This window comes from Jaculus jaculus, chromosome 5, assembly GCF_020740685.1.
Source record: "Jaculus jaculus isolate mJacJac1 chromosome 5, mJacJac1.mat.Y.cur, whole genome shotgun sequence".
In the NCBI taxonomy this organism is placed as follows: Eukaryota; Metazoa; Chordata; class Mammalia; order Rodentia; family Dipodidae; genus Jaculus; species Jaculus jaculus.
Genome location: NC_059106.1, coordinates 161,735,542 through 161,750,544, shown reverse-complemented (window position 1 = coordinate 161,750,544; position 15,003 = coordinate 161,735,542). Strand labels below are relative to the sequence as shown.

General features: G+C 40.8%; 1 protein-coding gene across 3 annotated transcripts in view; it reads right to left on the bottom strand.

Annotated features, from left to right (window-relative positions):
• The window catches only part of Dyrk1a (dual specificity tyrosine phosphorylation regulated kinase 1A), a 145,264-nt gene that overhangs the window by 39,357 nt on the left and 90,904 nt on the right, over nucleotides 1-15,003 (bottom strand). For all 3 annotated transcript variants that reach the window (XM_045149144.1, XM_045149143.1, XM_045149145.1), the window contains exon 3: nucleotides 4,974-5,170. In XM_045149144.1, coding sequence (XP_045005079.1) covers nucleotides 4,974-5,170 — 197 coding nt within the window. The remainder of the gene's footprint in view (nucleotides 1-4,973; nucleotides 5,171-15,003) is intronic.

The window sequence follows — 15,003 nt, the reverse complement described above, 5'->3', positions numbered from 1 at the left end:
CTCAATCTAGCCCAAACTTTCTTCTTTTTTAAACTTAAGTTCTTGCATTAATTTGATGAAAGTAACTCATTCAACAGGCCCTTCCTTGGACTCACAGAATGCAACTTCCATGTAAGGTCTCACCAAATCAGTGCAAAGTTCCATCACCAGTGTAATAAAAGCTGATAAACAGTATTACTGGTAAATCCAGCTGAACAGCTCAATAGTAAAGTAACAACAAATATTTACCAAACATGATCTTTTAAAAAATATTTTTATGCCACCATCTTTGGTGGTGCATGCCTTTAATTCCAGTACTTGGAAGGCCCAGATAGGAGGATCACTGAGAGTTTAGAGGCCACTCTGGGCTAGAACGAGACTGTATCTTAGAAAATATATATATATTTCCCCCTTGCTGGGTGTGGTAGCACACGCCTTTAATCCCAGCACTTGTGAAGCAGAGGTAGGAGGAGCACCATGAGTTCAAGGCCAGCCTGAGAATAGTGAATACCAGAACAACGTGGGCTAGTAGAGTGAGACCTTGCATTGGAAAAACAAAAAAGAGAATAAAACAAAAAAAAAATATTTGCAAGCAGAGAGAGGGGATGGGCATGCCAAGGTCTCTTGCCACCATAAGTCACCTCCAGATACATGTGCCACTTTGTGCATCCGTCTTTACATGGGAAATTGAACCCAGGCCGTCAGGCTTTGCAAGCACCTTTAATCACTGAGCTATCTTTCCAGTTCTAAGCATACTATTTGCAGAGGGGGGTCGAGGTATGGGCTCACTGTAGCCCAGGATAACCTGGATTTCCTTACGTAGTCTCAGGCTGGCCTCAAACTCATAGCAATTCTTCTACCTCTACCTCCCAAGTGTTGATATTAAAAGTGTGTGCCACCACACTCAGCCTAAACATTATTCTTGAGCATTCACATTTTTACATGTATCTCATGAAAGTTAAGTACTATTCCTATCACTATTTAAGGGCAAGACCCTGAGATCCCATGTTACAAAACCTGACCACAGTCTGAAGGCCAGTGAAGAACACTGAGACCCTTTACACTGACAATGGGCCAAGGCCTATGAGACAGGTCTCTTCCATCCTTTTAGTCATTTTAGGTGCTTCAGGGACAAAATCATTATGGCACACTTTTAAAGAGCATGTGAATTTATTAATATTAATTATATGGCAACTTAATCCAGGAATAATGCTCAGTCTTTTAAGAATATGTTCCAAGTACTCAGGAGTTTGAGGCAGGACTGCAGGTATGAAAGCAACATTAGCAGCACAAAGAAACCCTCTCAAAAAAAAAAAAAAAATAGCATGAAATCAAACAGTAGCTGAACCACCTGGTCCAATTTCTGGATTCCACCTGAGTGTGCTTGGCACTTCACAGAGTGAATCACTTTTACCACCACTGGACAGATCCCACCTGCAAGGACAGACTGATTATCCCACTCTTAGACTATACTTTCCTTGTACACTCCCAGTAAAAAGAAATGGCAATTCTAGAGATCCTTGTATATATAAAACAGATGCTTTCTGTCCACGAAAGTACCTTGACTCAGTGAATTTCAGTGCTTCCAACAGCACCTTTGAGAAACAATCTCAAATGAAGAGAAAGTGATTTCTACAAACAACCCATTTATCATGTGGCTACTAAGTACAAATCCAAAAATTGAAAGCACAACTCTACCAGATACCCAGTCACATATCTATACTAAGTCTCAGGGCCAGCCCCCAGCATCTGACACTTGGACCTCCTGCTTCCTTTAATCACAGTATCAAGAGAAGGCAGAGTAGCTAGCTGCCACCCTGTTCCTAAGAGGGTTGGAGGCAGAAGAAACAACAGCCTAGTACACTGCAGAGGTATAAAACTGCAAGATGAGACATTACCCTGCTACTTCAGCTATCTGGTTCTGGGAACTGGAACACCATGCCTCCCAAATGCTCCACTCTTTCCCTTTCTGTTCACACAGATCACAAGGCAACAGGGTAGTGAATGCCTTTTACTTTGGTCTACCACAACCAGTGCCCTTTTTTGTCTGAAGAGATCCTTTAGTATAAGATCTAGAGTTTACTCAAAAATTATTTTCTAGCCTAACAGTTCCAATTTTGTTCCTTTTATTCATATTTACTTCATATTTCCATATATGATGAGGAAAGAGAAACACCATGATACTACATTTCTGTTCCTTTGAGAACAACCAATACAGCAAGGAACACCTGTCACCTGGGTTCAAGGGACCGGTAACAGTTTAAGAACTACCAAAGACACCATGAGAGAGAGACTAGCCTGAGAGTCAGCATTTACTCTTTCAAAGATAATTACACTCAAAACACTTAGAAAGGAAAAATTTAAGTAGAAATAAAATCCTAAAGCTAATTCATTTCCTTGTACTAAGACACTAACAGGATGATTAACGACGACAAAATGATGGGTACTTAGCAAGTTTACTCTCAGGTCGCAATTTCACAATCAAGAAACAGATATAAGGTATCCATGTGTTTGACTCAATTAGACACTGAGGCAAGGCCACAAACACATGAGATACTTCTTATAAACCGAATCACATGCACACAATGCTGAAAGATACTTTCTAATGACTGCCTTGCTGAGGGTTAGACATTTCTGGACTTGGAAAGGAGTATCTCAGTATGTTACTTAAAGTGCGGTCTTTTCACAGCACGTTAACCTTTCAAAACATTTTAAAACTTAAATCAGAAATACTGAGTGAAATATCTTTGAAATAATTTGGACAAGCAAGATGTTTGTTGAATATGAAAACAGTATGCATTAACTAAAATAACCAAAATATAACTTTTTCCTAACCTCTGCAGATGGCAGATATTGGATATGAAAGAGCCCTGAATCTAAGACTAAGAAAGCCAGGATTCTGAAATCTAGCCTTCATATTATCCAAAGGGCATTTGGGATCCTCAGCTGGAGAAAAGGTTGAAAACAGTGATCCTTGTCTGATGCACTGCCTCAGAGAAGAGGGAAAGTGAATGCAAACACACTTTGCTTCTCTAAACAACAACACAAGTGAATCACCATGCCATCATTACTTATTTGATTTTCAAAGTTTTATTCTGGTACACAAATACTTTGTAAACTTGGAACTTCCAATGACCTGCTTCAATTCTCAAATGTAAACCTAAGATTTTGTTAAGGTATGCAGTAACTTTGCTATTCACATGTTCCATGTGTTTAACATGTGGAATGCCAGCTTAACTACTGGCAAAGGACACCTCATAATAACACTAGAAAATATCCAATTATTCATTAAAATCACTCATTACTGAGCCAGGCATGGTGGCACACACCTTTAATCCCAGCACTTGGGAGGCTGAGGTATGAGGATCGTTGTGAGTTAAGAGGCCACCATGAGACTACATAGTGAATTCCAGGTCAGGCTGAGCTAGAGTGAAATCCTACCTCAAAAAACTTAAGAGTCATTCATTCATTACTGAACTAGTTACAACCACACATTACTGAACTAGAGAAAACACAATTTATTGTAAAGCAATACTTTGAAGTATTTTTTTAATCCTCAATAAATTTTTAAGAAGAAAAACAAACTTAAGCAATGGCCCACTAAAATCCTGAATCCATGAAGAATAGCCATGCTGTTCAGTGCTCACTGAAGATCCAATACCACTGAGGACAGAAACCCAAGACAGCACAGAGGAAAATTCTCCCCAAGCCAATAATAAACGTAGGGGTAGAGCTAACTACCACATATTGAAGATGCACCTACATGTGTATACATATTGTGTGTATGTGTGTATAGGTATAGATTTCAGTATTTATTCTTTTAGTACCATCTCCCTTATGGAAAAATACTAAATCTGTACTCTCACTACTAGGATGAATAGCATAGTCAATATGCATAGCTATTTTTCTCTGGATCGTTAAGAAGGAGTTTTGTTTATGATTTTATAAATGTTACATGTTTTGTGTTTTTCAGAGCAGGGTCTCATTCTAACCCAAACTAGTTCAGAGTAGCCTCAAACTCATAATGATCTTTCTACCTCCGCCTCCCAAGATCTGGCATTCAGGGGATAAGGTACCATGCCCAACTATTTAATGTAGTTCTATGGGTTTGTTTTTTTTCAACTATTGTTATTTGTGTGGGGTTTGGGAGGGGGGACAGAGACAGACAGAGTAAGAAAAAGGGAAATGGATGGATGAACTCCAGATTCATCACTTTGTGCCTCTAACTTTACATGGGTATTGAAGATATGGACCATTATAGACTTTACAAGCAAGTACCTTTAACCAAAGAGCTGTATCTGCAGCCCTAGTTCTTAGGTTTTTTTAAACATAAAATCAGTTCCTATAAATTTCCTGTAAAAGAATCTTGTTTTCCTATGATGTTTTCTGAAATTTAACTGTTGCCTTTCCATAAATACAAGCTTTTTAGTTCTTTTAATATTATTATTTTTTATTTGTATATGGGTGTGCCAGGGCCTTTGCCACTGCAAATGAACACTAGATGCTTGCACCACTTTCCATATCTGGCTTGGGTGGGTAGCTTGTGGATTAAATACAGGCTGATAGGTTTTGCAAGCAAGTGCTTTGAACCATTGAGCCATTTACCTGGTCCCCAACTAATGTTCTTTTTTTTCTCCCCCCCCCCCCCAGGTAAAGTTTCACTCTAGCCCAGGCTGAACTGGAATTCACTACATAGTCTCAGAGTGGCCTCGAACTCATGGCAATCCTCCTAAGTGCTAGGACTAAAGACATGCGCCACCACACCCGGCTCCAAGGTTTTTTTTTTCCTTCTCTATTCCAGAATGACAGAGTGGCTATGTAGAGGTGGGAAGAACCAACAAACTTTAATTTCTAAACATCATATTCTGTCTATACACAATTACATTAACATTTAAAACTGAAACCCACCAAAATATTTTGCCTATTTAATGCTCTAATATTTTAAAGGAATAAACTATCATTGCAACATGGAGTTTGATGACTTGTGTGCTCACCTGGTTGGTTAGAGGTTGCTGGATCTGGTCAGAATATGATAAGGCAGAAACCTGCTGGTCACTTATGTTTGGCTGGCGACGGTCACTGTACTGGTGTGAATGGGGCATCTGTCCAGCCATCTGAAGGCCAGCAGCATGGAATGAAAATGACGGTGCAAGCCGGACAGACGAAGGTTTGCATGCTGAAGTCTCTCCTCCTAGAAAAAATAGATGAAGTTAAAAAGTGCTCACGTCCTAACATTCATGTCATTTGATGTATCTCAGTTCTGTAAATTAGGACTTCAGAATGTCAGTATTAAAACCTTTACAACAATGAACAGGTTATGTCACTCAACATTAACAGCATATGCTAATATTAAAATAGTGAGTAAAAGGAGTATTTATACAACTTCTTATAAATAAATAAGCTTTTATGTTCTTTTAATCTTACTATGTATTTAAGAGAGGGAGGGAGGGAGAGAGGAAAAGAGGCAGATACAGAAAGAGAATGGGCATATCAGGGCTTCCAGCCACTGCAAATGAACTCCAGACACATGTGCCACCTTGTGCATCTGACTTACATGGGTACTAGGGAACTGAACCTGGGTCCTTAGGCTTCGTAGGCAAGCGCCTTAACCATTAATCAATCTTCCCGGCCCTATTTATTTATTTATTTATTTATTTATTTATTTATATATGGGTGCCTTATCCATTGAGCCATCTCTCCACCCCACTAGTAACTTTCAAAATCTACTTTCACATATTAAATTCTCATCAGTTGAGAACTATTATGTCATAGTGCCATAGTTTGAATTCTTGAGTAGGCCTTTACCAACAAACTAGCTCCCTACAAAACAAATCAAAAGAACATTGCTGGGGACTAGAGAAATGGCTTAGCAGTTAAGGTACTTGCTGAAGCCTAAGGACCCACGCTCAATCTCTCTCCAGATTGCATGTAAGCCAGATGCACCAAGGTGAGGCAAGCACAAGGTCACACATGCCCACCAGGTGACGTGTCTGGAGTTTGACTGAAGTGGCTGTGGCCCTAGCAGACCAATTCTCTCTTTCCCCCTCCCTCCCTCTCTCAAAAATTAAATTAAATTAAATTAAAAGAGCACTGCCATGATGTGATTTGTACCTGTCATGTATATGACAAACAATATGGCAATAATCCCCCAAACCACATGGAAGAGTATCCTTTGGATACACACTATTGACACAGGTAATCAAGAGCTGAGCATATAGGGGTCCAGCAAGGTGGTGTACATCTTTAATCCTGACACTTGGGAGGCTGAGCTAGGATGAGCATGAGTTTGAGGTCAGCCTGGCCTATCGAGTGAGTTCCAAGTCAGCCTAAGCTAGGGTAAGACTCTGGTCCTACACCCTCCCCCTCCAAAAATAGAGAGAAGCCGGGTGTGGTGGCACATGCCTTTGATCACAGCACTTGGGAGGCAGAGGTAGGAGGACTGCTGTGAGTTCGAGGCCACCTTGAGACTACACAGTGAATTCCAGGTCAGCCTGAGCTAGTGAGACCCTACCTTGGGAAAGGAAAAAAAAAAATGAAGAGCAAGCAACCAAATAAACACATATATCAGCACAGAACTAAACTAATTCAAGGATACTAGACTCTCCTGGACACAGTCCGAATATCCATGGCAGAAATGTAAGAGTAATAATACTTGTGGTCCACAGATGTATTTATGACTGACTAATAAAAGGTAATTCACTAAAGGAGGAAAAAGATTTTTTCTATATCTAGCCAAACTTATAATCACAAAAGGCAAAGCCTAACTCTAATCAACAAACTCTAGACACAAAATACTTGTGTTTTCTCTCTTGAATGAAGTCTTAGAACACATCAAACTGTGCTGTCCAGACAGGACACTTTCCTTGAAGTTTACTATTCCACAGACTCACAACAGTGTGGACCCCACCACAAAGAACACAGGCTAGGCAGAACTGCAATGTGAAATCCCAGCTCTACTACTTCTATGTAGTATCTACCTACCTGAAAAGGCTGTTATATAGGTTAAGTACTTAGAACAGCCCTGGCAACTTAGAGATTACTAAATAGTAACAGCAATTCTTGTATCATCATGCACACTAAAAGTACTGTAAAGCAAGGGGGCCAACACCATTAGGGTGGAATATACATATTCTCTAACTGACTATAAGATAGCATTAGCAAACTAAACGAAACAAACTTCAAGTCCCCCAAAACTTACATTCTGCTTCTATTTTTCTACCATAGTTAGTAAGACCATTTTGTACACAAAAAGAATCAAAACCCTGGAAGTCACATTTCCCACCTCCATAACCTACCTCATGCAAATAGCCACTCAATCTTGGCTGTTTTTACATGTCCTATAGAACACTAAAATATAAGCTCTTGGGACTGGAGAGATGGCTTAGTGGTTAAGGTGCTTCCCTGAAAAGCCAAAGGACCCAAGTTTGATTGCCCAGGACTCATGCAAGCCAGATGCACAAGGTGGTGCATGAAGCTCGAGTTCATTTGCAGCGGCTGAAGGCCTGGCGCTCACTTGTTTGCTCTCTCTAATAAATAAATTAAATTAAAATTAAATTAAATATAAGATATCTACATTTCTATTACCATATGTCTCACTGATGATCAAAAAGGATACCAACAGCTCTTCCTGTAGTTAATCTACCTGTGTGCACCTCTGTATTTTAAAATACACCCTCAGTTAACTACCTCTAACCACTCTCAGCTCTTAGCTTCTCTGTTTATGTCAACCTTTAACTGATATACACTAAACAACTAAAAGCACTTGAAAAAAAATAATGATGTTAACAAAGGTGCAAATTGGAAGCCTAAAATAGTAATGGCAGGCTTTAGATCTGTATGTTAAAAGAAAAAAAAAATGGCAGGAACACATTTGTTTAACTAAAACCTGATGTCCTTATCTATAAAGCTTAGCTGCTGCTATCTATTAAGTGAGATATTATTGTTATGAAGTTTAAATGAGATGCCACAAGTAGGCTTAGACAATGAATGGAACCTGACACATGGCCAGATTATTACAGTTTGGATATGTGGTACCTCCCCATCATCAAAGCTGTACTGAATGAAGGCTAGTACCAACCTAATGCTGCTATTTAGAGGTGACTAGGTAACTTCATCAATGAATGAAACCATTACATTTATGGGTGAAAAGGCTATTAGGAGGTGGGGCTTAGCAGGAGAAAGTAGGTCAGAGGGGCATTCCTTTACAAGATCCATCTTATTCTCAGCCCCTTCCATTCTCCTTTCCTCAACCGTGTTTCTGCTTCCCACAGACCCAAAGTTAGGGGCCAGGTAAACATGTATGTATAAACTAACATTTCAAGCCTTGTCTCAACTAATTCAAGATAATGTTACAGAACAGAGCTTAGACAATTAACAGAAAATAATCTACACAACAAGAAAAAAAATGCCTAACATTCAAGAAACTAGAGCTATCTATTACGCCAGTTTCATCATTACTTTTTGACATTCCAAGCCCAGTGCAGTACTTGGCTCTATACCTGATTAAATTATATTAAGATTAAACTATATAATGACTATGAATTTGCAGAGTCTAGTGACAAGGACTATTTGATGATAGTGATCTAATATTAAGTACAAATGAACTGACTTACTAACATCTAGTGGTGAATACATGTTGCCATGTAATACATAAGGGTATTTGTACAGACACACATATATGCACGCGCGCGCACACACACACACACACACACACACACGAGAGAGAGAGACCTTAATCTTCTAGACAAAATAGAATACTCAGTTATGTACAGGCGCGATTAAATTGCCACATGATAACTAAGTAAAAACTCAGATAAGAGCCAGGCATGGTAGCACACGTCTTTAATCCCAGGACTTCTGAGGCAGAAGTAAGAGGATGGCTATAAGATCAAGACCATTCAGAGACTACATTGCAAATTCCAGGTCAGCCTGGGCTAGAGCAAAACCCTACCTTAAAAAAAAAAAAAAAAAAAACACCCTTGGGTATTTTAGTAAGGAATACTAATTGCATTAGATTATTATTAAGTTGTTAATATCAATGGGATATAGATAAAAATACGTATCTTTAAAAGCCTAGCCAGACATGGTGGTGCATGTCTTTAATCCAAGCACTCGGGAGACAGAGGTAGGAGGATCACTGTGAGTTCAAGACCACCCTGACACTAAATTGTGAATTCCAGGTCAGCCTTGCGCTATAGCGAAACTCTACCTTGAAAAAGAAAAAAAAGAAAAAAAAAAGCCTATAAACTGGGTTGGAAAGATGGCTAAGTAAGTGGTTAAAGGCAGTTGCTTGCAAAGACTGATAGCTTGAGTTTGATTCCTTAGTACCCATAAAAGTCAGATGCACATAGTGGTGTATATATCTAGAGTTATACATAGTATAACATAGTGGGGCAGGAGGCCTTGGTGCACTCATACTAACTCTTTCTGCCTGCTTCTTTCGGTCATTCTTTCATATGTACACATGTATACATACATACACACACACACACACACACACACACACACACACATATACTTACACATACATGCACATACATATATACATGGGCTGGAGAGATGTTTCAGCACTTAAGGTGCTTGCCTGTAAAGCCTAAAGGACGCAGGTTTGATTCCCCAGTACCCATGTAAGCCGGAGGCACATGTGTTTGGAATTCATTTGCACAGGCTGGAGGCCCTTGTGCACCCATTCTCTTGCTCTCTATCTGCCTCACTGAGAAAAGGAAACCAATCTTGGTGAGCATCACATACCTTGACTTTCTATCTAAAAGCAATTTCCAGAGAACTGTCAAGAAGAGAAACCCAAATAGAACTGGCAGTGTTGCTGAGTGGACAGAGAAGAGAATTCAAAGTTACTGACTGGAAGAGTGTGAGGCACAGCCCCGGACTCTATCTCAAACTAAGCTACGTTAGCAATGGAAGAAGGTCCAGAGGTAAAGCAAAGAAAACCTATGAGAAAGCTGTCAGCTGAACGAGAACTCACACAGATCAATGACATATTAAGTGTCCCAAGCAGTGGGGGTAGAGAAAGGGCGACAGACACTAGAGACATCCAGAAGGGCCCAGAAGGTGGAGGACTAACTTGATTCTAAAGAAAAGACTGGGAAGTCCGGATAAGATGGCAGCATAGTAGCCATTACAAAGCAGTCTAGGGAGGGAAATCAGCAGAAAAAAACAGCAACATACGCTCTTCTACTGAAAAGTGAAGGTGTATAAGTTATTATCAAACACAGGAGAGAGAAGTGGGAGAGACTCAGATACTCTAGAAAGGAGAAAACCAGCTGGAATCCTGCACAGGTGTCTGTGGCCCAGGTCCACACCTGCCTGCCCAGCATGCCGGCCTGCACAGAATTGCAGGAGTAGAAACCAGGTGGACAGATTTTTCCACTCACATCAGCCTCATCACAAAGAAACCAGAAGGAGGAGACAGCAGCGACCAGCTGAGCAGTGCTGAAGGAGAACACTGACAGGACCAGAGGAGGAGCTCTGATATAGCTTCAGGCATCCTGCACAGACTCCCACCCCCAATCATCAGTGTCGCGAACCTCTGGTGAACTCATTCAACCCCCAGCTGCACAGGAGGACAGCCTGTCAGAAAAACAGATCCACAGGACCAGAGGGGATCGAGGTGGGCACTCAGCATTGTTGGGACTGGAAGCCATCCCAAAAGGTAACAGGGCCTACTTACAGAAATCCAGGTATATAGGCCTTCAATGGAAGTGCTATCTCACCTTCCATGACAGGGCAGGTTAGGTGTTACATATTCTTGGTTGGCTTTACCAATCTCAAACGAGCTCTATTTTGGAGTTGCCTTCAATGTTTCCTGATATATAGGGTCTTCGTCTTTTTCTTCTGTCATTATTGCAAGGTCTGACTAAGGACCAAGCTGACCCAGAATCCTTTCAAACCAGAAATCTCAACCTCCCAGTTGAAAGGATTAAGAGTGTGGGCCAATGTATACCCTTAGGGACTTTGGGTTTATTAGATTATCTGTTGTTTTAATCCACACAACTGCAGAAATATTCTGTGCTGGTTTGGATTGAATGTGTATATTGCTCAGTTGAATTTTAGAATTTGCCAGTAACTTACTCCACCTAGAATACTTAAGCAGCAGGCAAATTCAATACCTATGGTCATTCCTGCTGTTTTCTTGGAGTGTAAGAGCTACACTAGGCACCTTAAACACCTACCCTGAAGATATTATAAATCTATCAGAAATGACTCCCCCCAGTAAGACTGTTTTAGATGAAATGCCTGACAAAGATTTTTTTAAAAATGACTATATCTATACTCAAAGAAATCAAAGAAGAAAACAAACTCCTGAAGAACACAGGAAACAAACTTAATAAAATAAGGAGGTCAATACATACAAGACCTAAGTAAGGAAACAGAAATAATGGGAAAAAAATCAGAAATATTAGAAATGAGGCCAGGTGTGGTGGCACAAACCTTTAATCCCAGCACTCAGGAAGCAGAGGCAGGAGGACCACTGTGAGTTCTAGGCCACCCTGACACTACTTAGTGAATTCCAGTTCAGCCTGAGCTACAGTGAAACCCTACATTAAAAAATATATATATATATCTATGTATGTATGTATGTATGTATGTATGTATGTATGTATATGTGTGTATGTATACACACACACACACTAAAAATGAAAAACAGAGTGAGTCAAACAGAAAACTCTGCAGAAAGTTTCGCCAGTAGAATGGAAGGAGAGGGCAGAATATATCTAACCTAGAAGATCAGTTGGCAGATCTAATACAGTCCAACAAAGAGAAACATAAACTAATAGGAAAGCATGAATGGGAATTTTAAGACATTCGGGACATTATGGAGAGATCAAACATAAGAATTCAGGGCATAGTAGAAGGAAAAGAATTTCACTCCAAAGGCATAGCTTGTATTTTCAACAAAAATTGTAAAGGAAAACTTCTCCCAAATAGGGAAAATGATGCCAATGCAAATACAGGAAGCCTTCAGAACACCAAACAGAAAATCAGGAAAGAACCTCTCACCATCATATGATAATTAAGCCACAGAACACACAAACCAAAGAACATATATTGAAAGCAGTTAGAAAAATCAAGTCACAGGCGAGCCCATCAGGATAAGAGCAGATTACTCAACACAAACTTTAAATGCCAAAAGGGCTTGGAATGATGTATTCCAAGTTCTGAAAAATAACAATATATAATAACAGGGAAATGTAAACTAAAACTACCTTGAGATTTCTTCTCACTCCTGTCAGAATGGTTATCATCAAGAAATCAAATGACGGGCTGGAGAGATGGCTTAGCGGTTAAGCGCTTGCCTGTGAAGCCTAAGGACCCCGGTTCAAGGCTCGGTTCCCCAGGACCCACGTTAGCCAGATGCACAAGGGGGCGCACACGTCTGGAGTTCGTTGGCAGTGGCTGGAAGCCCTGGCGCGCCCATTCTCTCTCTCTGCCTCTTTCTCTCTGTCTATTGCTTTCAAATAAATAAGTAAAAAGAAAAAAAAATTAAAAAAAAATCAAATGACAATAAATGCAGGTGAGGATGAGGAAAAAGAGGAACCCCTCTACATTAATGGTGGGAATGTAATCTGGTATAGCCATTGTGGAAATCAGAATGGAGGTTCCAGAGACATCTAAAAATAGATTTATCATACTACCCAGCTACACCTCATCTAGGCTTATATCCTAAGGACTCATCGCACTACCTTAAGAGATACTTGCACATGCTTGTTTTTTTTTTTTTTGTTTTGTTTTTTTTTTTTTGTTTTTTTGTTTTTTTGTTTTTGTTTGTTTTCTTGAGGTAGGGTCTCATTCTAGCTCAGGCTGACCTGGAATTCACTTTGTAGTCTCAGAGTGGCTTCAAACTCACAGCGATCCTCCTACCCCTGCCTCCCAAGTGCTGGGATTAAAGGTGTGTGCTACCATGCCTGGCTCACATGCATATTGCTGCTCTATTCACAACAGCTAGGAAATGGAACCAGCTAGATGTCCCTCAACTGATGAATAGAATAATGAAGATGTGGTACATTCATAAAATGGAGTTCTATTCAGTGGTAAAGAAACACAAAATTATGAAATTTGCAGGGACATGGGTGGACCTGGAAAGGATTATATAGTGAGGTAACCCAGGCCAAGAAAGTCAAGTGCCACATGTTCTTTTTTTTTCAATTTATTTATTTATTTATTTATTTATTTGAGAGTGACAGAGAGAGAGAGAAAGAGGCAGAGAGAGAGAGAGACAGAGAATGGGCGCGCCAGGGCCTCCAGCCACTGCCAACAAACTCCAGATGCGTGCGCCCCCTTGTGCATCTGGCTAACGTGGGTCCTGGGGAATTGAGCCTTAAACCAGGGTCCTTAGGCTTCTCAGGCAAGTGCTTAACCACTAAGCCATCTCTCCAGCCCCCACATGGTCTTTTTAGTATGTGGATCCTAGCTACAAAATGTTTGGACTTGTATGTGCGTTGGAATAAAACTGGTTAACAGAGGCCAGTCAGCTAAAAAGGCACTAAAAGGGAGGAAGGATAAAGCACTTAAGGGAATGGTATTGTATATATGTAAGTATAAAAATAGTTTACTGGGGGTAGAAAGGACTAAGTGAGGTCAGGGGAAGAGACTGAGTAAAGGAAAGGTGGGGGGAGGGCTAATCAAAATCTAAGAGGGTATGAAAAAGCATATGGAAATCTACTATTTTGGACAATGGCACACCCAGAAGTCATACACTGTCACCAGAAAATTTTCAGTCCCAGAGATGAGATACCTTCCAAGTTTCTGGCCAGAAAGTTCCCAGATGCCTCCAAAACATTACAGACCATTGCCAAGGTTCTTGGTTTCCCACCAGAAAAAGATGGTAACACCCTATTGCTGAAGGTTGGGCTACAAGGTTACTGACAAATCTTGCTAGAGCTGAGCTGAGAACCTCCTCCATGTAGACCAGCTGACAAAAAGCTGGAAAAAGCTACAATGCATGCAGCTCCATGAGAGAGAGAAATTATCAGTGCAGATAAACTACAGTGAACACCACAAGCATTGGGCCAGCCAGGCCAAATGAGCCAAGGGGTACAACATTGGCATGTGTGTTTTGGGCGAAACCAACCCCTTTCTAATTGAACTAGAGGCTTGCTCAGTAAGAGGGAACACATGCATGATACTGAAAATCTGTAACAGGGGAAGTCATGAGCCCTAGGGGTCTAACACCTGCTGGTGTCTGGCTAAATACATATATTATACTCACCAAACTGCCTGGTGGTAATCACTTTTCTGAGTTGTTCATACCCATATATTAATGGTATTCTCACTTCTGGTTAGAGAAGCTTCTCTTTTCAGATGGCAATGATCTCTGGGATGATGCAAAGGAACCATAGTGGCGAGAAGAAGTTACAAAGGAATGCTCAGCACTGAAACATCTTTATCACATCTTCCAGCCAGGTGTGGTGATGCACACCTTTAATCCTGGAAGGAAGGAAGGAAGGAAGGAAGGAAGGAAGGAAGGAAGGGAGGGAGGGAGGGAGGGAGGGAGGGAGGGAGGGAGGGAGGGAGGGAGGGAGGGAGGGAGGGAGGGAGGGAGGGAGAGGGGGAGAGAGGGAGAGGGGGAGAGAGGGAGGGTAGGGGAAGGGAGGGGAGGGAAATAGAAACCTTCCCAGGCCCAGGGTCTATTGAGGAAGAGGTGGCGGGAAGAACGTAAGGGTCAAAAGGATGATAGAACTCTTTACAATGCACTCTTCCAGACACAAAATGGCCTGGATACCCATGACCTCACAGTGGCTGGCACTACCTACACAAGACTTGTATAATGGGAAGAAAAGATGATGACATCAAAATAGAACAGACTGTTTGAGACAGAGAGAAGATATGATGAAGAGTGGAGTTGTGAAGGGGAAAGGGGGGGTATCATGGTTTATTGTCTATAATTATGGATGTTGTCAACAATAATAAAGACAGGACAGTTACTAACAGAGAGGGAAATAAGCCTCAAAAGGTAAGGGTGGTCTGCAAGTATCTACTAGAGACAACTGAATAGTCTTTAAGATT